This window comes from Notamacropus eugenii, chromosome 2 (genome assembly GCF_028372415.1).
Source record: "Notamacropus eugenii isolate mMacEug1 chromosome 2, mMacEug1.pri_v2, whole genome shotgun sequence".
Classification (NCBI taxonomy): domain Eukaryota; kingdom Metazoa; phylum Chordata; class Mammalia; order Diprotodontia; family Macropodidae; genus Notamacropus; species Notamacropus eugenii.
The window spans coordinates 119,470,144-119,496,389 of record NC_092873.1 but is presented as its reverse complement, the minus strand read 5'-3'; the positions used below and the strand labels follow the sequence as shown (position 1 = coordinate 119,496,389).

The window sequence follows — 26,246 nt, the reverse complement described above, 5'->3', positions numbered from 1 at the left end:
CAACAAAAGATGAAAGAACACACAAAAAATCACTGATGAAGTAAGAATTAGAATTTAAACATATAGTCTCAGTTCAGTCTGCTTTTCAATAATAACATCAATAATTGCTGATTGTTGACAATGATGGGATGTTTAGGACCCAGCCCTAAGATCATATTTCTGGAAACCTCCAATTTCTCAGTAGGCTCCTGCCCTGTGAGAAAATTTTCTCTTGTTGCAGAACACATTCTCTGATCAGAATAGACACAGGGGTGCCTGGCCCAAGGAGTTTTGTCCCTGGCTAACCCAAGGACTCACCCTTGCAGAAGATCACCAAAGTCCCTATGGGCCTCTGACAACTCCCTCACAATGTCTGGTATCAACAGTGTGTTATCTGTAGATTCCCTGCATTTTCCCATCCATAGATCAGAGGCACCTGCTCCAAATCTAATCCCTAGATTACCTAATTAAAATCCTTGGTGTCCTTTCACTGTCCCTTTTCCATTTAAGCCCCAGCACTATCCTCACTATCTCACAGGTTCCCTAAGGACCCTTTTTTGCCAAAGCATTACAATAAACTTTTTGCCACTTGATTAAGACAAGGTTTGTGTCATTCGAGGCAACTCTGCCTTGGCATTTTCTGGGTTCCAGCATCCCTAAACCATGTCAGCAATACCAAAAATATTTCTAACAAGTACATAAAAAAGCTAAGATTCTTAGGTTAAAGGACATGACTATTCTCGAGCATCCTAGTTATCTTAGGGAAAGCTCCAGAGGGACAGTATCAGTACAGGATACAAGTTTCTACATTGTCTGGACCATATGGAGAAAAAGGCAAGATTAAATTGGCTGCATAGATCATGACTATTGTTGGTTCCTCTAAACCTGTTTTATAAGTTATGCTTCATGTAACATATAGGGAGGTGTGATGGACCTAGAGTTAGAAAGATGCTGGTTTGAATCCTTCTGACAATATGACTTTGGGAAAGTCACGTAACCACTGAGCTTCATCTGTAAAATGGGAATGAGGTAATAATACTTGTAGTACCAATCTGAGCCCCAAGTGGAATAATAATGTATGTTGAGCACCTTACAACTTTAAAGGAGTTTATAAATATCAGTAAAGCAGCTAGCATAATTTAAATCCTGTCTCAGACAGATACTAGCTATATATCCCTGGGTAAGTCACTTATCTTCTTGGACTCATATAACTAACTCTCTTAAACCTGTATGTTATACTCTATCAAACAGCTTGCCTTCTTTGGGAGGGGTGTGAAGAGGGAGGGAGAGAATTTGGAACTCAAAATTTAAAAAAAAATGTTAAAAATTATTTTTACATGTAATTGAGGGGGAAATGAAATACTGTTTAAAAAAAAGAAAAGAGGAGTGTAAGTTATAGATGAATTGCCAGTCTTCACTGATGGGAAATTTCATACCAAGAGTTTCCCATAGAGATGAAATCGTAGATCTAGACAAGGGGTTCTTGGTCTTTTCTTTGTCATGGATCCCTTTAGCAGCGTGATGAAGCCTGTGGACCTCATCTCAGAATAATATTTTAAAATGCATAAGATAAATATATAGAATTATAAGGGAAATCTATTATATTGAAATACAGTTATTAAACTAATATTTTATTAAGTTTACAGGTACTAGGTTAAGAACCTGTGGTGTAGACAATGTATTTGTTGTATTTGTTGACCCTTGCCAGGTACTTAACCTCTGTTTGCCTCAGTTTCCTCATCCGTAAAATGGAGATAATAATAGAACTACCTTGTAGCATTGTTGTGAGGATTGAATACAATAATATTTGTAAAATACTTTGAAAATTTTAAAGTGGTATATAAATGCTAGCCATGATTTTTATTGTTGCTGTAATGACACTTATCTCTCAGGATTATTGTGATGGTAAAATGAGATAATAATAGCTAACATATACATAACTTCTATCAGCTAGGCTCATTCGATCCTTGAAACAACCCTGGGAGGTGGGTGTTGTTACTGTTATCCCCATTTTACAAATGAGGAAACTGAGGCAAGCTGAAGTGAAGCTACTTGCCCAGGGTCACACAGCCTAGTAAGTGTCTGAAGCTGGATTTGAATTCACGTCGTCCTGACTCCAGGCCCAGTGCTCTATCCACTGAGCCATCTAGCTGCCCATTTATGAAAGACATGTAAAGCAGCTTGCAGACCTTAAAGTGCTATGTAAATGCTAGCCATTGTTGGTGCTGTTACCATCCTCACCACAGCATAATCATATCTAAGGAACTTTGGAAGAAACTGAACACTGTCCTGGGAAGAAGGGTCACTTATCTAATTCTGTCTATTTTGTTGATTCCAGGCACTTCGATATCCCTACTTTCAGGTTGGACATCCCTTAGGCAGCACTCCCCCTAGCCTTCAGGAAATGGGGAAATCACAGAAAGAATTCCATGAGAAGATGGGACCACCACCTCATATTAAACCCGTCCCTCCTGCAAACCCTCCTGCCAAACCACACCCCCGGATTTCTTCTCGACCACACCAACCCAGCCAGCCCCCACAGCATCTCCTCTATCCGTACAAAGCAGAGGCTTCGACAACAGATCCTGAGAGCCGGCATCAAGAGGACCAGCCTACTCCGACGCTTTTCCCAGCCCTCCACAAGATTCCTCAGAATGTAAGGGACTTTAAGAGAACCTTTTTAAATCCCTTCTTCTGTTGTGTAGTCGTTCAGATGTGTCTGAGTCTTTGTGACCCTATTTTGGGGGCTTTCTTGGCAGAGATACTGGAGGGGTTTGTCATTTCCTTCTCCAGCTCATTTTACACATGAGGAAATGGAAGCAAACACGCTTAAGTGACTTGCCCAGGACTGCACAGCTCGTAAGTGTGTGAGGCTGGATTTCAATTCAGTTAGATGAGTCTTTCTGAGCCACCTAGCTTCCCTCTCTTATTATTGGTGGCATCCGTGGGTAATGAAGGAATTTTCAAGAAAAGAGAACATCTAGTTTACCATTGGCTTTGCCATTCTTTAAATCAGTATTAAAGTACTTATTCCTGGAAAACAGAATTAGGAGCAATAGGTAGAAGTTACAGAATTATAAACTTAGAATTAAAAGGAATTTTAGAGACCAATCTCTTCCTTCAACAGAAGAGAAAACTGAGGATGAGAGGCTAAGTAACTTATCTAGGGTCATATAGCTATTAAGTGCCTGAGCAAGATTTGAACTCAGAGCTTCCTAACTCCACATACAACCCTCTATCCACTATAACTCCCTACATCTAAGTTGCAAAGAGGCAAATATAATTTATTTTATTCATTTATACATAAAGCAGTTGTTTCATAATTTGAAAGCTGTCAGTATCTTCGACTTGTAAAATGATGATAAGAGGAGGCAATGTGGTATTACTAGAATAATGGCTGGTACTAGATTGAAAATGAGAGCCACGATTTATTTAGATGGCACTTATGGTGAAGTTTTACACACTTAAGGCCTGCAATGTACTTGTTTGCATCATCCCCATTGATCACCACAATAGCCTTATAAAGTAGGTTTACAGACCTTATAAAACTACATGTCGTTAACAGATCAGGAACTCAGGCTCAGAGTAGTAGAGACATTCCCAGAGACTTGCTCAGTATCACATTGCTAATAAGTGTCTGAAGAAGACACTAACTGTTGTTGTTTAGTTGTTTCCAGTCAGGTCTGACTCTTCATGACCCCATTTGGGTTTTTTTTGGCAAACATACTAGACTGGTTTGCCATCTCCTCATTTTGTATATGAGGAAAGTAAGGTTAAGAGACTTGCCTACGGTCACCCAGTTAATAAGTATCTAAGGCTGGATTTGAACTCAGGAAGATGAGTCTTCCTGACTCCAGGCCCAGCATTCTATCCACTGCACCACCTAGCTGCAGACCCTAATTAGCTATGTGATATTGGCCAACTCATTTAACCTCTCTGAGCAAAGAGGTAAACATCATCTTGAGGTAAGAAAGAACTTCCAAACAGAAATAAAGTGGGCATCCTTGGGAGATAGTGGGGTTCCCCTCAGAGGAAACCTTCAAGCAAAGACTGAGTGAGCCCTTGGATACATTGTACAGGGCTTTCTTTTCTAGGTATGAGTTGGCCTTGGTAGCCCTCAGAGTTTCTAGCTCTGAAATTTTATGATTCTATATTTTTATTTTTTAATACTTAGACACAGTAGTTATTCTTGTTTATTCAATATAGGTTATTTACTGACAACCTACTGTGTGTCAAGCACTGTTTTCAACACCGAAGAGAATATAAAAGAAGTAGGAAACATGGTACCTGCTTTTAGAGAGCTTTATGTTCTGATTGAGGAGACAAGAGGGCTATACAACTAGGTGGAGCAGTGGATAGAACCCTGCACCTAGTCAGAAAGACCTGCCTCAGACATTTACTAGTTATATGACCCTGGGCCAGTCACTTTAACCTCTATTTGCCTCAGTTTCCTCATCTGTAAAATGAGGACTTACGTCTCAAAGTTGGCAAGATAGCATCAGAAAGCACACAGAATGCTGTGATGAAGACAATATCTGTGGAGCTCCAAGAAAGATATTAACAAGAATTGGGGTACTTAGAAAACTCTTCATAGAGAACATTTATTTCTTGGCTCACCATATATAAAACTACAAATAGCTCATAGGCTTGTTAAAAATAGAAATATTCTGGTCACCTCTTTTTATGCATAAAAGGATGGTTTTTATCCCCTCATCCCACTTTTGCAAAATCTTTTTTGATTTTGAAGACATTTCTTGAAGGACTATCAAAATGTATTTTTAAAAGAGGAAGCAATAAGTGTTCCACTTAAAATGGGCATTGGAGATCAAGCCCTGACTTTTTTTAGGCTGTATAGCACAGAGAATGAGAAGTTTTCTCTAAAAGAGGCAGCTAGCAGAAACTTTGAATGCTGTCAGTGGCTTCAGTGGCTGCTGATCAACTTCTGTATGCAGGGTACAATACTAGGTTCTCTGAGCAACATAAAAATGATATTCCATTGTCTATGAAAAATGAATCTTTTGATTAAAAGAAAATTATAGTAAAAAGCAGTTGATTCTACATAGTTAACAGATGGCAATCCAATCCAATCCAATCAATATATATTAAGTACCTACTATATGACAGGCACTGTGCTAAGTGCTTGAGGTACAATTAATAAAAAGAAAGGCAGTCCCTGCCCTCAAGGAGAAGACACTACACAAAGTGTAGTGAGAGACACTACACAAAGGAGGCAAGAAGGGGTAGAGATTGGTCACTTAGAGGTATTTGGCTTGAGAGCATCTTGTTCCGTGGAGTTGAAACCAGACAGGGCTGCAGATGTAAAGTGGGGTGAATTGAGTCCAGTTTCTGCTCTCTATAAAGGAAGGCACTGTCAGGAGTCTGGTACTCTGCCCTGCAGTTCTCCAGTAAGAGGGGAAAGGACGCGAAGGGAGATAGTGTCAATGAGACTTGAGTTATCAGTGTGGTGGTGAGTTTAGAAGTGATGAACTTAACCTGAGAGGGCTATCTTGTTCTGGGGAATTGAGACTAGGCTGGTCAGCAGATGCAAAGTGGAGTGAGGAGGTGAGTCTAGGTTCTGCCCTGTCTCTATAAAGGAAGGCAAGGCAGCCAGGTGGCGCCATGGTCCACAGAGTGGCAGGCCTAGAGTCAAAAAGACTTTATCTCCCTGACTTTAAATCTACCCTGGACAGGTCACTTACCCCTGTTTGCCTCAATTTCCTCATCTGTAAAATGAGCTCAAGAACAAAATGGGAAGCTACTCCAGTATTTTTGCCAAGAAAACCCCAAATGGGGTTTGAATGACCACAGCACAATAAAGGAAGGCTCTGGGAGCAGATAGTTCTTAATAAGAAATGTCTCTCTAGGGCAGAGGGGAGAATAGTGTGTGTTCTATTTAGCACAATGGTCATACAGGATTCTACACCAGATTTGTACATCCTTGTATAAATGATGATCTGAAATGTGTTAACCCTATAATTAATAAGGATGACATAAGAAGCTAATCTTCCTAAAAATATAAAGAGTCATTTCCAACTTTTTACCAATTAATTTTTTATGTAATTTACAGTCTTCCATAGTTGGGAAATGATATAATGTGTAATCCAAGATCAAGATAATAAGTCCAAGAATCATCTTTCAAAATATTCCTCTTTTTTATCATAATTCCATGCAATCGTCTCAGTTCTGTTTTTATTAGAGCAGTGTAGTATAGTGGAAAGAATACTCGATTTGGAGTCAGACAACCTTAGTGCAAATCCCGCCATCTACTATGTGCGTGACCTTCCCCATGTAAATTTTTTTTTTAATTGATCTTTCCAGCCTTTCCAGCTCCAAATCTAGTATCCTTGATTTGTTGACAAGGGGCTGCACAGAGTGATGACTATGCAACTGAGCAGTAGAGTGGATTGAGTGTTAGACTTTGAGCCAGAAGCCGCGTTCAAATGCTGCCTCACTTACTTAGATATGTGGTGCTGGACAAGTCACACCTTGCCCTGCACATAGTAAGTGCTTAATAAATGCTTGTGGACTTAACTTCACCTCTCTTGGCCTCAGTTTCCTCATCTGTAAAATGCAGATAATAATAGCACCAGGATTGCTATGAGGATCAAATGAGATCATATCTGTAAAATGCTTTGAACCCAAAAGAGCTACCTAAATGTTGCTTGTTATTATTAAGAACAAACATTAACTAAGCACTACAATGTGTCAGACCTTGTTCTAGGAACAAAATAGCCCTTGTCCTCAAGGAGTCTACATTTGTTCTAAGGGGAAGGGGGGGAAGAGCATCTGCTCAGATAGGCAAAAATAAAATAAATTAAAATAATTTGAGGGTGATTGGGGTATACTGATGAATCTTAGATCATTTAGTCCTAATGGTTATCTTTTCACCCCCTTTGTGTGTTTACAGAAAATTCTGGCTGGCATGGAGCACCCAAATGGAGAAATTAAACCAAAGAGTAGGAGGTGGGGCCATGTGTCCAGGTCAACAAAGGATTCTGATGACTGGGATGATTTAGATGACCTCGATTTCAGCCCTTCCCTCACCAGGACTGATCTAAAGAATAAGAAAAGACAGAGTGATGAAACTCTCTGTAGGCAAGTTTTATATTATTTTCTTTATGTATTTATATGATCATTTCTCAGAGTTTATGCATGTGATATACAACCTCTAGCAGATTTTTCCCCAGTTGGAAAGACTTCCAGGAATAATCCTGGTAATGGACTGTATTTTGCCAAGGACCAGCCTACCAGCCCAGATAAATTCAGAGGCTCATTGCCAGCTACTGGACTTCAAGGGGATGAGTCTTCCCATTCTAGCAGTTGGCTAAGGCCATGCATTGAGTGGAATAGGGGCTTTCACATGTATTTGTGGAAGGACTCACCATTACAAAATCACAAATACCTAGAGTAATGATCTGGACTGGAGAAAATCACTGCGTGAAGATCATTACTTTGGTGCTAAAATAAAGCTTGTTCTCTTTTTACAGATTTGAGAGTGTTTTGGACCTGAAGCCTTCAGAACCCATAGGTACCGGCAACAGTGCACCCACTCATACTTCCTATCAACGACAAGACACCCCAACACTGCGATCTGTAGCCAAGCAGCATTACTTGAAGCACTCTAGATACTTGCCTGGTGAATAGAATTTATTTACCTTTAACATTATAGGCACTTAATAGATACCTGTTGATTGATTGGTTGATGATAAATCAGTGATGTTCCTTGTTCAAAAAAATGTGCTTTAGAAGGCAAGGCAAACCTTTAGTGGACTATGTAAGAGCTGTTGAAAATGCTAGAAGAATAGTTGTTGAAGCCCATGAGTCATAAAGCCATCCTATGCCATGTAATTGGGCTAAGATGGAAAATGTGAACATGGGTGCCTTATGGAGTGTTCCCATGACTACCCATTGGATATCATCATGAGCTGCCATTTAAAGTCCAGTGAGAAAAAAATCCATTCAATTTCCATTTTCCTGCTCTTTGTTTTAGGTATAACAATAAGAATGTGTTTTTTAAAAGAGTTAATGATCATTGTGCTTGAGAAACAGGGGAGAAGGATGAATACATGAAATAAAACCTTGTAAAAATAGCTGTTGACATTCAGTTTTCTAATGAGAAACTGAAGCTTTATCTGGAATAACATTCTCAGAATAAACAAAAGAACTGTCTTCTAGTCTGTTTAGAAAAATCTTCAGAATAGTGTTCCAATGTACAAATACAAATTGTCTGCCTTTCAGCCTCTTGAGAAATAATATTTCAGCTAGGAAATAGTAACAGACATGTTTGCCATTCAGTCATTTTTCAGTCATGTTCAACTCTTTATGACACCATTTGGGTTTTGCTTGGCAAAGATACTGGAGTGGTTTGCCATTTCCTTCTCCAGTTTATTTTACAGATGAGGAAACTGAGGTAAATAGGATTAAGTGACTTGCATGGGGTCACATAGCTAGTATCTGAGGTCAGAATTGAACCCTGGAATCCATGGCGCCACCTAGCTGCCCACTTACAGACATTAGTCATGAGATTATGATAAACTGCCCTTAAGAAAGTGTTCTGTTATATGGATCAAATCAGTATAGATTGATCTGAGGGGTTACCAATTTGGATTGAGTATACTGAGTCAGAGAATCAGGCAAATAGTCAAAGCAGAGAGAGATAACATACATGGCAGGCTAGTCTTGGATTCAAGGAGATTCAAAGGTACAGCCTTTGACACACATTAGCCAGGGGCAGCTGGATGGCACAGGGGACAGAGTGCCAGATTGGGAGTCTTCCTGAATTCAAATCCGGTCTCAGACACTTACTGTGTAACCCTGGACAAGTCATTCAACCCTATTTGCCTCAGTTTTCTCATCTGTAAAATGAACTGGAGAAGGAAATGATAAATCACCCCAGTATCTTTGCCAAGAAAATCTCAAATGGAGTCACAGAGAGTTGTACATGACTGAAAAATGACCAAACAACAATAGAAACAGTTATTTAACTATTGGCAAATTACTTAACTTATTATCTGTCTGTGTTGTGGCTCTCTCTTTTTTATTCTCATTTTCTTTCTAATTCATAAAATCCAAATCTGATCACCATCCAGCTAGGCTTCCATCAAACCTGAATATCATTCTGCCATATTTCCTATGGTCAACAAAGTGTATGTGTAAAATATATACACTTATCCAAAGAAACATGGTGGAGATAAAAATGAACAGGACTTGGCAGTTTTCATGGTTGATTTTATAGGAAATGTTTAATTGTTCAGGTTTTATATTATTTCTTTTCTGAGCCCTGATGTAAGACTAAATATACACATTACTTTTTATTGTTTCCTACTAGGGATCACTATTAGAAATGGCATACTTCCAAATCCAGGCAAGGATTTTCTTCCACCCAATTCATGGTCCGGTTCTAGTCTCTCTGGAAAATCTTCAGGGTCAGTATCAGGAATCAGCAGAATGAATTCAGGTGAGTAATAATGAAATGCTGAAAGGGTAATAAGCAAATTTCACTGGATTTGGCAAATTCATGAGAAATCCCTAATGCAGTTAATGCCCTTGTTTTTGCCTTTTCACATTTTACTGTGCTGCACTTAGCATTATTTTCCCCTTCTCTTATGTGGTCTGTAGAAAACTATTATGACAATATTCCTTCCCTTTCTACCTCCGTTGATTCCCCACCCAAATGTTTTCTGCAATGCTTCCGCTTCTAGTTTCTACATTTCCTCACATGAACATGTCTTCTTAATATAAAATTCTACTCTACTCCTTTTGATTAAGATCTACCCATAAAGCAGGCAGCTGGGGATACAGTGGATAAAGCACCAGTGAAAGAGTCAGGAGAACCTGAGTTCAAATCTCACCTCAGACACTTGAAACTCACTAGCTGTGTGACCTTGGGCAAGTCACTTAACCCCAGTGGCCTCATCCTGGGTCATCTCCAGTCATCCTGAGGAATATCTGGTCACTAGATTCAGATGGTTCTGGAGGAGAAGTGAGGCTGGTGACCTGCACAGCCCTCCCTCACTCAAAACAAAGTCAAGTGCAAGTCATGTCATTATTTCTCTGATGGCATGGTCTTCTTCAGCAACGAAGGACAAACACACCCATAAAGGGAAATTTTCCAGTCATGAATTCCACCCAACTATGACACTGAATTTGCTTGCCAGTATTGGAAATTCATAGTTAACCTTATCACATTATTTTATATTTTATGCATATATGTATAAATATTTGATACTGTGGGTTTTATTTCTGTCTTTCTTCTTAGGTATCACCTCCCATGAATTATTGGTCCTCTCACTAATACATTCTTATTCTTTTGTATCTTCTGGTTGTTCTTCTTTGTTTTTTGTGGGATCTGGCTTGGCAGATATGCAAGAATAGTTTTCTTATTTCCCTTCTTTTCTCCAGTGTAATGCTTTCCTAGTCGGATTCACAAGACCTCTAGCCTTCTGACTGAAAGGACCTTTCTTTCTTATATTTAAGCCTCGGTCCAAAAGACTGAATTCCAGTCTTAAACACAATATTCTATTACTGCTGAAAAGTTTGTTATTCCTATATTTTAAGTGACAATCAGGAAATCCAAATCCTGTTTCCAGACACCATATTTTTTTTTAAAATTTAATTTTTAATTTTGTAATTTTTTTGTTTTTATATCACTTTTATTGTGAAATATATTCCTCCCCTATCCAGTGAGCTGTTTCTATAACAAAAAATAAGAAAGAAAAGAGAAAAAAATAAAATATTTCAACTAAACTAAGAAACACATCAGCTGAATCTGACAGATTATATAATCTTCTGCACTCATAGTGCCCTCCTTCTGCAAAATAAGTAGGGAAGTAAATTTTCTAATATCTTCCCTGAGGTCAACTAGTCATCCTAAGTCCACATTGTTCAATTTCTTTCTTATTGTTGTGCTTTCCATATGGTCACTGGGTATATTGTTTTCGTGGTTCTTCTTACTTTACTCTGTATCCTTCTATGCAAGTGTTCTAGTCCCTCTCCAGATTCTTTGCATTCACCATTTCTTATAGCATGGTTCCATTCAAATACCACAGTTTCTTTAGTATTTCCCCCAATTGATGGGAACCTACTTTCTTTCTTATTCTTTGCTACTCTAAGTGCTACCATGAATCTTTTGGTGTACATGGGAGGTTTCTGTCTTTGACATCCTGGCGGGGTATGTTATTTAGTAATGGGATCTCTGGGTCAAAGGCTATAACCATTTTAATCACTTTTTAGCATAATTTTAACACATAACCACTTAATTGCCAAATCTTGGCATTTCTACACAACATCTCTCACATCTGATGCTTTCTCAAGATTCATATAGCCACCACTTCAGTCCAGTTCAACTGCCTCATCACCTCTTATATAGACTATTACAAAAGAATCTTAATTGATCTCCTTGTTTCAAGACTCACTGTTCCAATCCATGCTCCACACAGCTGCCCAAGTGATATTTCTAAAGCTCAGGTCTCATCACGCCCCTTTCATACTCAGTAAATTCCAATGGCTCCCTGTTACTTTTAGGATAAAATATAAACCCTTTTGGGTGGTTTTTAAAGTCCTAAGCAGTCTTTCAAGTCATTTCCCATGCCTGAATTTTCTCTCATTTCACCTCAGGGAATCCTTCAAGACTCAGCTCAAGTATTACCTTCTACAAAAAAAACCAATTTCCCCCCTTTGATTTATGTGGGAGTAGACAACCCACTCCTTACACTTAACTGTAAGCCAAATCTATAAGGTTTTTCACATATTCATAATCAGAATTCCATAAATCAGATTACAAATTAAACTACTTAGAGGCCTCATAATGGATCATTTTGAGAAGGGAAATTTACATGTCACTAAGGTAACCAAGAGAAGTTAAACATAAATTAACATCAAGCCTCCTTGTATCCTAGTTGCTCATTCCCAAAGTCCATTTAATCAGTGTGGTTTGAGTCCCAGAAGTCCCAGGTAGTCTTCTGGCCCCTAGATATCTTCTCTTGTACATTTTAGAATAGACTTTCATTCTCAGGGCAGCTGTGAAAGGAACTCTGCTTCTCTGGTTTCAAATCCCTTTTAGAGGTTCCTAAATAATTCCACTAAAATCTGCTAGGACTTGAATATCTTTTCCTTACAGTTAACATTTCTTTTATCCTTATAAATTAAAGTTAACCACATTCTGGAGTTTCAACATACATCAAATACCTGTTGATGTTATTGAAGTTATATCTTCAAACCACCATATATATGCATTTTCATAATTTTTATAAGTGATAGTCAAAAATTTTCAGAGTAAAACTCTGTGTTATAGCAAAGTCATTATGACTGTCTGTTTTAAAACAATATATCCCATTAAATATTAAACAGTTTTGAAATACCTGTTTTTATCATGTTCTTTTAAAAGGTAATTCATAATCTAGATTAAAAGGGAAGTTAATGTTTAACAGAATTTCTGATAGAATGGTTTCCCAAAGTATTTTACAACTGAGAAACAATAACATACACAGAATCATGTATTTAAAACATGAAACAAAATTTATTACTGGATGATATCGATTCAATCCGTTATATTTCCAAATTGTCCTACGTAGAACATCATTAATCTTTATTACCTTTGTAATTTTACACTAATCGTATCTGCAATTCAGTATGCAATCCACTCAATTAAAGAATGAATAATAGTCAGCATTGATACAGTGCTCACTAAATGCCAGTCACTATATTATTTTGATCCTAGCAACAACCCTGGGAGGTGGGTCCCATTATTATTTTCCTCTTCACAGATCAGCAGACTAAGGCAAACCGAGATAACTTGCTTAATATCTCACAGCTAACAAGTTTCCCTTCTAATTCTAAACCTGTGGTTCTCTGATTCTTTTTCCTAGTGTGAAATCAAATCAGTAAGCATTTATTAGCTTATTTCAAACCAGACATTTTGCTAAGTTCTGAGAAAACAAATACATGCAGAAAGAAAGATAGTACTTCTCCTCAAGGGAAACTCCTATGGTCTGCTCATCCAAACATTCATTATCCCTTGTGGCCTTATCTTGTGGAATATCCCTTCCTTTCCCTCAACTTCCTTGTGTTGGTAGAGAAGCCTGCAGAGTCCTAGGAAAAATTGTGTTGTTTCAGGCTTTTTGCTTTATTTTTGGGAGGGAGTGGGGGCAGAGGGCAGAGCCTCCCTACCTCAAAGAAAAAAATCCCATGGCTTGTAAAGTATAGAGGTTCCACTGAGATCTGGTGAAACTTCCTTTGGCCCTGAAACTTTTAGAGAGATGGTACAAATTTGGCCTGGGCCTTATCCATATCTGCCAGAGGTCTCTATGTTGAACAACCTCTGGCATGTTGAAAGTAATAGAAGCTGGCACGCTGCTAAATTCCATCCAGTTTGGTTCTAAAGGATAGATTGGTCAGGCTACATGTGAATTGGAGCTGAATGCCTATCCATTCAGTACCCCACCATCAACTCACTCTGCTGACCTCCCCTATCCTCCCTTTTCTGTTGTAAGTGGGGCAACCACAGACAAGGAGGCTGGGAAATGTGGTTTAAGGAAAACCAGTCCCCTGGACAGCATTTCTCTTTTTGTGGAGGATTGAGTGCTGGACTTGTGTCTAGGAAGACTTGTCTTTGAATCCTGCGTTGAGTGTTTAGCTGTGTGACCTGGAGCAAGTCACTTAGAGACCTAACCTCTTTGTGCCTCAATTTCCTCAACTGTAAAATGAAGGGGTGGAATTTTATGGCCTCTAAGGTCTTCCCTAGGTCCAAATCTATGACCCTCAGCTAAGGGAAATTTTCACACTACTTAGAGTTACTGATGAGGGAACAGCCTATGTGTGTCTCCTGTCATACCCGCACTGAGTGAATGCCATTCATAATTGCTGGCACTCTTAAAATTGTTGTTTCTTCTTTTCTTTTTTTTTTCTGAGTACATATAATTGAATTTAAATAAGTTACATATATGTATGATGAGACATTACAGTGAACCCCTTCTCATCTTCTGCATTCTAAACATATTCTCATCGTTCTTCATAAGAAACATTTCATCTTCCACCTTTGCTTTGGCCCAGGCTTGTGCTCCATGTTTGGAATGCCTTCCTTTCTCACCTCTTAAAATTCCTAGTTTTTTTTCAAAGTTAATTCAGATACAAGACCCTTACCTCAGCTCCAAGGGGCAGCAGCTACAGTAGATAAAGTGCTAGCACTGGGTCAGGAAGACGTGAGTTTAAATTCAGACACTTAGCTTACCTCCCAGGGTTGTTATGAACATCAGATGATTATATGATACATAATTATAAAGTGTTTGGCACAATCAGTTCCTTATAAATGTTAGCTGTTAGTATAATAGTACCCTCCTTCCCCTCCCTTGCACTTACTTTATTTACTTATTGTATGCCTGTTGTTACCTCCTAGTGTACTAGGAGCCCCTCAGGAAGTCCCAGGGTTTACACGGCACCTCACTAACGGACTTTCTTTCTTTCTTTTGTACCTACCAGTTGTCTCTGGCTATTCAGGATCTGGCAGACTGACTGGTAGCTATCTCCCTTCATTTCTGAAAAAAGAAGTGGGTTCTGCTGGACAGAGAGTGCACCTTGCTCCAATTTCAGATCCTTCTCCTGGTAAGTTCAGTTAACACAATGCATTAATTGTACACACAGTGGTCCATTTATACAGCCCACAACAGCTAGACAGAAGCCTCATTTCCCAACAGGCAAGACTTGATGTATGTTAGAATTTTGGGGCACTGCCCCAGTCATCCCCCTCCCCCCCAGGCTAGGTGAAGAGAGGCAATGGGGGGGCAGTATGGGGGATGGGGGGAGTGGGAGACAGTCAGAGAGAGCAGTGGAGTCAGGCACTTCCCAGAAGACAGAGCCTGGAAGTGGATGGTTGAGTTTCTAGAAGACAGGACTTCACCATCTTTCCTGCCTTTCCAGATGTAGAAGAAAATAGGTCATACACTTCTTTGAGTGAACATCTGTCAAAGATATATTTATTATTTTATAAATAATTTGTTTGAAGTACACTCCCTCTCACCTCTGAATCCTAGAGTATTTGATTTCCTTCAAAGTTCAGCTCAAATGCTAACTCTTCCAAAGGGTCTTGCCTTATCTTCTCTGCTATCTTAGCTGGCTTGGTGTCACAGTGAATAGAACTTTGGATCTAGAGTAGACACTTATTACCTATGTCACCCTGGGTAATAATGCAGTATTGCAATAGAAGTGCCTCTCATTGGTGCGGTAGATAGAGTGCCCAGCCTGAAGTCAGGAAATCTCTTCTCCCTGGGTTCAAATCTGGTCTCAGATGCTTACTAGCTCTGTGCCCTTGAGTAAGTCACTTAACCCTGCTTTGCCTCAGTTTTGTCATCTGAAAAATGAGTTGAAGAAGGAAATGGCAAGCCACTTCAGTATCTTTGCCAAGAAAACCCCCAACAGGGTCACAAAGAGTTGGACGTGACTGAAAAATAACTGAACAGTAGAATGCAATTTAGGGTCATGCGATACAGGGACATTCACCCACCTCCATCTTATGGTTATTTGTGAAGTGGTTAAGTGGCAAATATGGTACATTAGGCAAGTCACTTCTGTCCACCTCAGTTTCTTAACTATAAAATGGGGGGGGGGTGGAATATAATAGTATTTCTCTCCCAGGCTAGTTGTAAGGATTAAATAAGATCATGTTTGTATTGCGTTTACCACTTAGGTTATTGTTCAGTCATGTCCGACTTTTCATGACCCCATGTACGTACCATAGCACACCAGGCCCTTCTGTTCTCTGCTCTCTCTCGAATTCTGTCCAAGTTCACGTTCTTTGTTTCCATGACCTTATCCATCGCATCCTCTGCTGTCCCCTTTTCCTTTTGCCTTCAGTCTTTCTCAACATCAGGGTCTTTTCCAATGAATCCTGCCATCTCACTATGTGACCATAAGTATTTAAGCTTCACCTTCAGTATTTTACCTTCCAGTGAATTAATTTATTGCCAAATTTATAGTAGCCACGCAATAAATGCACTCCCTTCCTTTTTCTCCCTCTTGAAATTACTTTGCATATACTCTGTATTTAGTCACTTGTGTTCATGTTTTATCCCCCAGTCAAATGTCAACTCCTCGAGGCTAGGAACCATTTTGGTCTTATCTTTGTATGCCCAGCACCTCCCACAATTGGATACACGTAGTAGGTGCTCAGTAAATGTTGTTGAGTACAAAGAAAGCCGATAAAACCAGATTCCATTTCTTTTCCTTCTTTTTGGTGTCCATCATTCACTTTTTTATTTTTTGCAGGTTATGCTTCACTGAAGGCTGTGAGACCTCATCATAATCGACCCCTTTTCCACACCCAGCCCAGAAGTACCCCAGGATTATTGCCTCGACCACCTGCAGCCCAGCCAGTCCATGGACGTACTGACTGGGTTTCTAAATATGCATCGCGACGATGACAGATATGAAGCACTTTGCACTGAAGAGCAAGAAACTTTTCATCAGATAATTATGGTGAAGAAAACTGTCTCACCTGCAATAAACATGAGAAATGATAAGCAAAGGCCTCTCCTCAACTCCAATTATAGTTATCTTCTGCAATCAAGATATTTCAATATTCCTTTTTTTTAGTTTTTTAAAAATATTCATTTGAATCCAATGTTGTAACTTTTTTTGTACAAAATTATTTTGTTCTATAACTGGGTCCTATTATTTTCTTAAACAGCAGCATTTTGTATATAGGAGATTACGTTTTGGCATTTTATACAGGAACCTTTATAATGAACTTAAAAAAAAAGACTTTTATTTGGGGGGTGGGGTATCCAGGTAATATTTTATACAAATAAAGAAATGCAATGAAATTAATGCAGTATTGCAATATAGGTGCAGTTTAGGGCTGTGTGATACAGGGGCATTCACCTCCGCCTTGTGGCTATTTGTGACATGGTTAAGTTGCAAATATGGTAAATTAGGCACATCTAGCCTGCTCTGACAAACTGGCTTGGTTTTAGTACTGTAAAAGTGATTCCCAGCTTTTTCAGATGCCCTATTTTCCTTGGTTTGAGTTTGTAGCCTATGATTCACCTCTCCTGAAAGTATTATAGCATTTCTTGAATTTCATTTTGAGAATTCTCTAGCATCTTTTGAAATTATTGGAAATACCCTAAGGTATTGCAAAATGAGGTTTGGGGATCACTGTAAGAGACCTTCCTATTTCCCTTTCTATCCATTTTTGAAACAGATTAACCTGTGGGGAGATGTAGTCCTATAAATAATTGTGCACACGCAGAAAATTGAATTTTTGTTGAGCAAAAGCCTGTTTAATCTAAAAGGCTCACAGACAGTTTGAATTTATGTTCCTATCCCACAATAAGCACTAGTAGACACAGTCAGTGGTGTTTCATCATTCCAAGTGGAATTTTACATAAATTGTACCTCTCTAGGTCTGGTTAGGACTAGACAGCATGTAATCCCACTGTGTCTGCCAGATATTTCTTGGCAGTCTGCTCAGCAGCAAGGACTTGGTTCTCTCTGATTCACTGGGAAACCAAGTTAACAGTAATGCTAGTGTCAATAATGTGTCACATTTGAATTTAACCATTAATTTCTCGCAAGCAAAGAGAAGACAAAACTATTTGTCTGGCAGAGGCTGTTCCTGGGAGAGGAATGTTTACAGCAATAGTAAAAATGACAAAGCTGGCTTGTAGGCAGAAAACATAAAAGATTAAGACCTTCTTGACCCGTTTCTATAGGACTTTTCTGCTCCCTTAATGGGTTTCCGTAAGGGCAAAAGGGAAAGTTATTTCCAATAAAAACAAAAATGTTTATGGTTTATTTGGGTCCATATCTGTGATTTCATCCTCATACAGAATTCCTAGTACAGAATCTCTCTTCATAGATACAGACCAACAACTTACCTGCAACTGATAATCACCTGCCCATGGCTACTCAGCTAGTGGGGCAGGACTTAAATTCAAATCTTCCTGATTCGGAGACCAGCCTCATGCTACGTCTAGCAGAACATAAGGCTTTCAAAATTTTTAAAGCATTTGAACCTGATTAACATTTTAACAGTAAGTGAATCTAGTTCAATACTCAGTAAGTAAACTATTCCTTTTCAGGTCTCCCAAGTTCAAGGACCCCATGTTATAAATTGTTGCATGAAAGAATGACTAATGACTTTCAAAGGTCCCTAATTTAAAACTGGGAATATCTTATTCACTGATGTGCAAAAATGTGCAATCATTTATTAACCAATGCCCTTCACTAAACCCAAGGGAGTAAAAAAAACAACAAATTTTTTTTAAAGCACATAGCGGATATGGGTTTGGTCTTTGAACTGTTACGTTTATTGCTGGCAAACTAGCAGCAAAATTTAAGAAAGAAATGATATCTTTACATATGCAAGCACATTTCGCAGCTGCATTCACTCATTCATTTTATTCTATTGTGTAACCAGTTGATTTCTTAAAGCAACATGAAATGTGTTTTCAGCAATGGCTTTTTTAGTATGCTAGCTAGCGAATATTTATTTTCTATCCTGCATCATTACAAAAATCCAGTTTACATGAGGATGAGCATATACTGATTTGGTGGGGAGAGCTGTTTTCACATTGTAAACAGAGACCGTAAGTAAGGCACATACCTTATTTCAATCAGGCTCTAATTTATGTTGCATTCATTGAATCTTAGCAATTCCAAACACTGAATTTGCATGTGTTCCAAAAGGCCAATTCTTATTACAGGACTACAAAAATTTTCATAGGATCTGTTAAGAACAACCTATAAGAAAATTTTTTTTTCTTTTGTTATTTACTTTTCTGTGTCCATCAGAAGTCCCAACAGCTTTCCTTGGCCAAAGCCCAGTGAAGTTCCTGTATATAAAGGATCGAGCTGTTGCACAGAAGGGAAAATAATGGTTATTTAGCATTTAGAGTGACTAAGTGCAGACTTAAAGTGCTCTTTTATTTGCCAAATGGGCAAAGGACAAACCGTCTATTCCAAATCTGTGTAGCAGAGGCAAATGATGACTATTTCTCTTAGTAGAAATGAATAACTGCACGTATTTTAGCTTTTGTTTTAATGATATTTATTTATGATGCAAGACACAAAAAAAAAGAATGATGAGCTTGATGGTATTAATGTGTGATTATACCTCAGCTAATCACTTTGAAGGAAAAAGCACAGTGTACTATCAGTGATGGCCACAAACTCAGCTCTTGTACTATGTCCAAAAATGTCCAGAAACAGAGTTTTAAACGCAAATGCAGGCATACTCCTGCTTTAAGAAAATCCAATATTTGAAAAGACTGAATTTACTGAGAAGATGAATTAGTGGTGATTCATGAGAGTGCATGTATATGCGTGTGTGTGTGTGTGTGTGGTGGGGTAAGGTGGAAGACAGGGAATGATTTGTTTTGCCATAGGCTCTCTTTCATTAATCTACCACCCTCATACATTGGGGGTATTTAGGGAAATTGCGTAGACAACTCATATTGCCGACTCCATCACTCTTCTTTCCCATGGTTAACAGAATCAGAACCTGACCCTTGATTAATATTTATATGCAATTCTTGCTTTGTGTGATTTATCGTTTTCACTTTGTCCAAAAGCTCAAATACAGGTCATGTCAGGAGAGTGTCCGCACTGTGTATCCTTTCTAAAACATACTATTTCCCTCATAGAAATTGTACCAGTCAGTCATTGCTTCGTGCCATTTCTAAGAAAGAATGCAGGCTGTTGGCAGCTGCTCACTCTGTGACCAAAAGCAATATGTTCACGAAAAAACATTTTAACATTCAAACCTTTTATATACTTTGATGCAGATTGTAGCAACTTGGATGTCCAATAGGTGTTCTTGAGTTTTTAAGAATGGTTTTAAAATTTTCAACCCAATGTACTGTATTTTTGTATAAGTTTATGTGAGGACCTTCTTGTAGATATGTTACAGAAGCTGAGTCAAGGGTGAGCAACACATTAATCCAGAATATCAGTTTTCCCTGCATGCCTTGTGCTAATGTTTGAGCTAAAAGGCTGATATGATGACTTGAGTCGAAGCCTCACCTCAGTTACCCAATCAGTAAGACCATTTAATTACCTGATGATTTGAAGAAAAAAAAACTGAGATTATATTTTTATTGCAAATAAAGAAATAAATAAAGGAATAGAGGAAGGGGGAAAATGTCTTTTGTGGGAGAAAGCCCACAAAATCCAATACCCCACTTCAAATAATGTGTTGTATGGCCATTTAAAAACATCCATTAACTTTGTGTAAAGAAAGTTCTCTTGACCCAAATAAAGTTACTTTTAAGAAGTGTTGGTTTAAGGGTTTTGTTTCTGTATTTGCTTTCTACCATCCAAGGATGAGGTTGATATTTTATAATTTTACTATTGCTGTGAAGTTCATGATTTTAATATTCTTTCTGACACTGAATACATTGACTTCCATCACATTTACAAAATAAAGTTGCAGCAATCTGAAGATGTTGCCTCTCTAATTTGGGAGTTTCATAATTTGGCTTTTTATTCAAATAGTCAACAACAAATGCCTACTGTGTGCTTGGTACTATGCTAAGCTCGGGAAAATACAAAGAAAGCTAAGAGACAATCCCTGCTCTCAAGATGTTCACAGTCTAATGGGAAACCATATGCAAACAACTATATACGGACAAGATATATATATAAGATAAATTGAGGCAATCAAGAGAGGGGAGATAATACCATTAAGGGGAAATCTGTAGAATCTTGTAGAAGATGGGATTTTAGTTGAGATTCGAAGGAAGATGAAGAAACCAAGAGATGGAGGTAAGTAGGGAAAGAATTCCAGGCATGCAAGGACAACTGGTGAAAATACTGAATAACTGAACTTCAGTTTATTTATCTGTGAAATGATAATAATGGAATGAAAAAGAATATCTTATGTGGGGAACAGCCAGAAGGTCAATGTCACTGAATTTCAGAATACACCAAGGTAAGGTGTGAGAAGGAGAAAGTTGAGAGGGGGCTATGTTTTTAAGGGCTTTGTATACTAAATAGAGAGTTTTAAAAGTGACTCTGGAGGCAACGGGGAGCCACAGGGGTTTACTGAATATATGTGTGTGTGGCATAGTCAGACCTGCACTTTAGAAAAATTAGCCAGCTAGAAAGAATTTCTCTCTCTTTCTCTCTCTCTCTCTCTCTGTATATGTACATGTATATACACATACACATATATACTTTATTATTGAATTATTTTTTTAAAAATGAGTTCCAAATTCCTCTCCTCCAACTCCACCCTCATCCATTGAGAAGACAAGCAATATAATACCAATTATACATGTGAAGTCATCAAAAAACATTTTCATGTTATCCTTATTGAAAAAAAGGCAGGATAAGTAAGAGAAAAAGGTATGCTCATCAGTTCTCTCTCAGAATATGGATAGCATTTTATGAGTCCCTTGGAATTGTCTTGGATTTTGTGTCTTGTTTAGAGTAGCTAAGTCTTTCACAGCTGATCATTGTTACAATATTGCTGTTACTGTACACACTGTTATCCTAGTTCTGCTAACTTCACTTTGTATCAATTCCTATAAGTAGAAGACTTTTCAAAACTCTGGTTCAGAAAACCTATTTTTTTATACCCTTTATTATGTGTAGCCAGAATCTTCCTTGAGAGTGGCCCCTGAAACTGTCTGTGTAAAACCATCGTTCACAAGCCTCTGATGTTTCCCGTTTATTCTGACTAACTAGAGGTCGTATTAATTCAAAACAAATGCATTTAAGTATCAATACTAAGTATTATTCAGTTCAGTCCAACTCTTTCTAGCTCCTTTGTAGGGGTTTTCTTAGCAAAGATACTGGAATGGTTTGCCATTTCCTTCTCCAGCTCATTTTACAGATGAGGAAACTGAGGCAAGCACAGTTAAGTAAGTTGCCCAGGGTCACCCAACTAGGAAGTGTCTAAGGTCATATTTGAACTTAGGTCTTCCTGACTTCAGGCCTGGCACTCTATTCACTGAGCCACCTACTGCCCCTAAATTAAATAGTATAGCAAGGCAAATAACAAGAATTCCCTTCCCTCTTTCCCATCTTCCCTCCCCCCAATAATACAGGGGCACACTGCCACCACTCTCCCATGAAGAAAGCAGAGAGAACACAGGAATTACTGGGCAAATTTCTCCCTCTTAACATTGCATCTTAACTCAGATGTCTCTTCCCTGTATCTGTCAACTTTCCAGCTTTTCTGTTCTGGAACCATAATCAAATCAATCCTGACATTGCTCCTGGAAAGGGTTACCCTGTCATGACTCCAATCACTTTCTTGGATAATTTTCTGAAACAAAATTCTCCTTCCCTCACCCCAACCCAGATGCCAGGCCTGGAGTCAGAAAGACTCATCTCCTTATGTGACTATTGACAAGTTACTTAACCTTTATCTGCCTCAGTTTCCTCATCTGCAAAATGGTTAATAATAACGGCACCCACCTCACAAGGTTGTTGTGAGAATAAAATGAGATGATATTTGTAAAGATGGGACTAAATGGCTCAGTGGATAGAGCACTGAGCCTGGAGTCAGAAAGACCTGAGTTCAAATTTACCCTCAGACACTCACTTGCGGTGTATGTAACCCTGAGCAAGTCACTTAACTCTGTTGGTCTTAATCTACTAGAGAAGGAAATGGCCAACCACTCCAGTTCCTTTGCCAAGAAAACCCCATGGAGGGTACTGACATGCTGGGACTCATGGGATCACAAGAGTTAGGCATGACAACTCACATATATACCATTATTATTCCATCTCTTTCTCTTAAATTCTGCCCCTTAGGACCAAGGAAAACAAGCGTCTTCTATCTTCCAAATGACAGCATTTCAAATACTTGAAGACAGCTAGCATGTCGCTCCTGAGCCTTGTCTACTCTAGCCTAACCATCCCCAGTTCCTTTAACTAATCCTTGTGTGGCACCAGCTCTGCCTCACGGAGAGTGCACTTTGTTCCCTCCAGTTTTTCAGTGGACAGTCTTCTAGTCATCTGTGTTCCGATGTTAAACTCTGGGAGTGCAGGCACAATTTCATGTGTAACCCTGGCAGCTGTCCCAATCCCTTGCACAGGCAGTGTGCATGTAGAAATCATGTAATCAAGGTTGAACTGAATTTGTTGTTGAAAGAATGTTTGCTAATAGATTGACATCAAGCTGGACAAAGATTGTCCAAGTGCCTACCCTTGGGCACTGGTTCAATATATCTGCAAATATATATATATTAATCATTTACTTGGATGAAGAACACGGGGGACACTTTTGAAGTTTATAGATACAATAAAGTTAGTAGGGATATTTAATGCCTTAAATAATAAAATCAGAATTCAAAAAATCTTCCCATGGGTTAGAACAGAACTAAAACTAGAATGAAGTATAGTAGGGACAAAGAGGAAGTCTTATATTTGAATTAAAATTAAAACCAACTGCATAAGTAGAAGATGGGAGAGATGTAACTAGACAGCAAATTCACAAAGACAAATATTTTAGACTGGAGTCCAGTGGATCGCTGCTAAAAAAGAATACTGTCTTGGGTTTTTAATAGAAATATAGTACCAAGAGTGATGGAGGAGACAATCTTTGCCTTGACCCAGAGCAAGAGTTCTTAATCTTTTCTGTATCATGGATCACTTTGGCCATCCAATGAAGCCTATGGACAGACCTCTTCTCAGAATAATATTTTTTAAATAATTGAAGTAACTGCTAAATTTTAGTTAAAGGTGAATGAAAGTAAAGATACCTTTTTCCCCCTTGGAACCCATCCATAGATGCCAAGTTATGAACACCTGGTCTAGACAATATATCTTCTTCTGAGTGATGCCCTTTAAAAGGGATATTTGAGGAAATTCCAGAAGAGGGTGAACAGAACAGAGAGTTTTGAAACTATAGTATGTTGTTATTCAGTCATGTCTAACTATTCATGACCCCATGGATCAACTGTCCATGGGATTTTCTTAGCTAGGATACTGGAGTGGTTTGCCATTTCCTTCTCCAGTTTTATGCAGGCAGGGGTTAAGTAACCCACCCAGGGTCACACAGCAAGTGTATGAGGTCAAATTAGAACTCTGGTTTTTCTGACATTAGGTCCAGCGCCCTTATCCACTTCGGCACCTAGCTGCCCCATACCCCATTTAAAGGAACTGGGTTAAGTTTGCCAAGAGAAGACTTAAGATAAGCATAATTCCCTTCTTTACTTATACATACACATTCCAGCCTCCAACCTCCATTTTTCAAAATTCTGTTCACATGACAAAGCCTTGTTCAAATGCTGACCCCTCTACAGTCATACCTGACCACAGATTTAGACTTGGATGAGACCTTGGAGACTGTATAGTATAAAACTTTCATTTTAGACTGAGGCCCCAAAACAGAGAGGTTAAGTATTTAAAATTTTCCTTTCCAATGATAAATTAGTATCTTTAGACTTTTGGACTCTGATAAATGCCTATTAAAAATAGAAGAGAAGGGAAAAGGCCCAGTGTGCAGATTTGTTTATTCAGTTTTGCAATCAACAAAAGGGACATCACTATTGCAAAATCATTTTGTTTCTGATTGCAAAACAAAATTGAACAAGAGAGGACTTGACTGCACTACGTTTGGCATGTTGTATTTCTTTTGGTAATTCTAAACTTTTCCCTGAAACAAAAGCTGATCTTTATATTATTTTCTGTTTTTAAAAAAAATCCTGAACTTGATAGATATGAATATGTCATTATACAAAGAAAAACAGAAAAAGATTGTATATGAAAACTATGAATGTTTCATTGATTCCTTCCTTTCCCATATATACATATACAGATAGTATATATTGTATATATGTATCTATATTATTTATTTACATATGTGTGTCTACACACATATACAGTCTTTTACAAACAAAATCTCTCTACAAGCAAAACACAGGCAGAGGGCACAGGTATTTTCTCATTACTTTTGGACTTTCTTTCATTGTTGTATTCCCTTGTAAACTCTTTCCTATGGTTTAAAATAGAGAAAAGAAATCCAATCAAGGCATTTCTTCTTCAGAACTACAGTGACTACATTTCCTCTCTTGCAGGACAGTTCTTCAAATAAATAAAGCTAATAATGGTCATCCTCTCCCTAAATCTTCTCCGTTCTGAGCTGAAGCACCTTGCTTTCAGCCTCTTCTCCTATGTTTTGGCTTTGACACTTGGCTACCCTGGCTATTCTCTCTGGAAGATGAGCTTCCCTTCTGAAAGGTGGCTTTCAAATCTGCCCACGGTGACCCCACTGTAGTCTACGGAATTCACGTACAGAGAGTGGAGAGCAAATGGGGAAGAACCAGAAACTCTGAGAGGGAATTAGGATAAGCAACAGAGAGCCTCTAATATTCTGATTTCAATGAGCATAATTTTTAGAGCCTAACAATATTAGTAGAAGATTTAAAGCAGCTTTGAAAGAAGCTTAAGTCTGCCTCCTTGTGGCCAAAATCAGATTCTGCTTTGAGGTTTTTTCTTGTTTTTATTGAGAATTTTAGGGAAGATAGACAACCGGTTTATTCTTTTTACTTTGGTCTTAAAAAGAAGAAAAATCGTTATTGCAGAGTGATGCTAAGTCTGTGCGTATTTCTGGCCCGGCAGTGACTACACAAGGTAATTGGGTAGATATCTTGACTTTTTGTCCAAAACATGTCATGTTTTTTTTCTTCTAAATGACGTTTCGGTAAAAGGAAGGCAGACTGCCACGTGCAGCGCCTCATTTGGATGTGTCTGGAGTCTTGGAAGCTTGACTACCCTACGTTCTCCTACAAATGGACCTTGGGAGCTTGTTCTAGCAGGGGAGCGCAGCTACTCGTATACCCTTGACCGAAGAACGGTACCGCCTCTATCGGGGAAGGTCGTCCTCTTCGACCGAGCGCGCAGCTTCGGGAGGGACGCACATGGAGCGGTGAGGGAGGAAGGGGACACCCGCCTAGCCAGCCAGATCAGCCGAATCAACCCTGGCGATCAATGGGGTGACAGATGTCGCAGCCAGATCGCCCTCACATCCGAGAGCCTCTGGGGCTCGTTCAGTATATAGAGTCGATCATTGAACTTCCTTTACGCATGGGGTGACCACTGACTAGGTAAAGGTGAGACTTCCAAAGGGCGTATCTCTATGGCCTCCTTAAGAACATTGCTTTTTACACCCTCTTTGGAAATGAATAGCAGTTTGATTGCTTTTCAATTTGGGATGGTTCATCGCCTTCCCATGATACCTTGCATCTGGGTGGGGCATGCAAAACAGCAACGTCATCATTGGTAGATTTCGCCCAAAGTCCTCGCCCACTTTGCATAAGTAG

General features: G+C 38.8%; 1 protein-coding gene across 1 annotated transcript in view; it reads left to right on the top strand.

Annotated features, from left to right (window-relative positions):
* CILK1 (ciliogenesis associated kinase 1) overlaps window positions 1-20,245 on the top strand; it is a 67,013-nt gene extending 46,768 nt beyond the window's left edge. Inside the window, exons 8-13 of the mRNA XM_072642453.1 lie at window positions 2,318-2,635; window positions 6,887-7,074; window positions 7,467-7,615; window positions 9,308-9,436; window positions 14,455-14,577; window positions 16,237-20,245. Of these exons, the coding sequence (XP_072498554.1) occupies window positions 2,318-2,635; window positions 6,887-7,074; window positions 7,467-7,615; window positions 9,308-9,436; window positions 14,455-14,577; window positions 16,237-16,391 (1,062 nt within the window). The 3' untranslated portion in view covers window positions 16,392-20,245. The remainder of the gene's footprint in view (window positions 1-2,317; window positions 2,636-6,886; window positions 7,075-7,466; window positions 7,616-9,307; window positions 9,437-14,454; window positions 14,578-16,236) is intronic.
* Window positions 20,246-26,246: the final 6,001 nt, after the last annotated feature.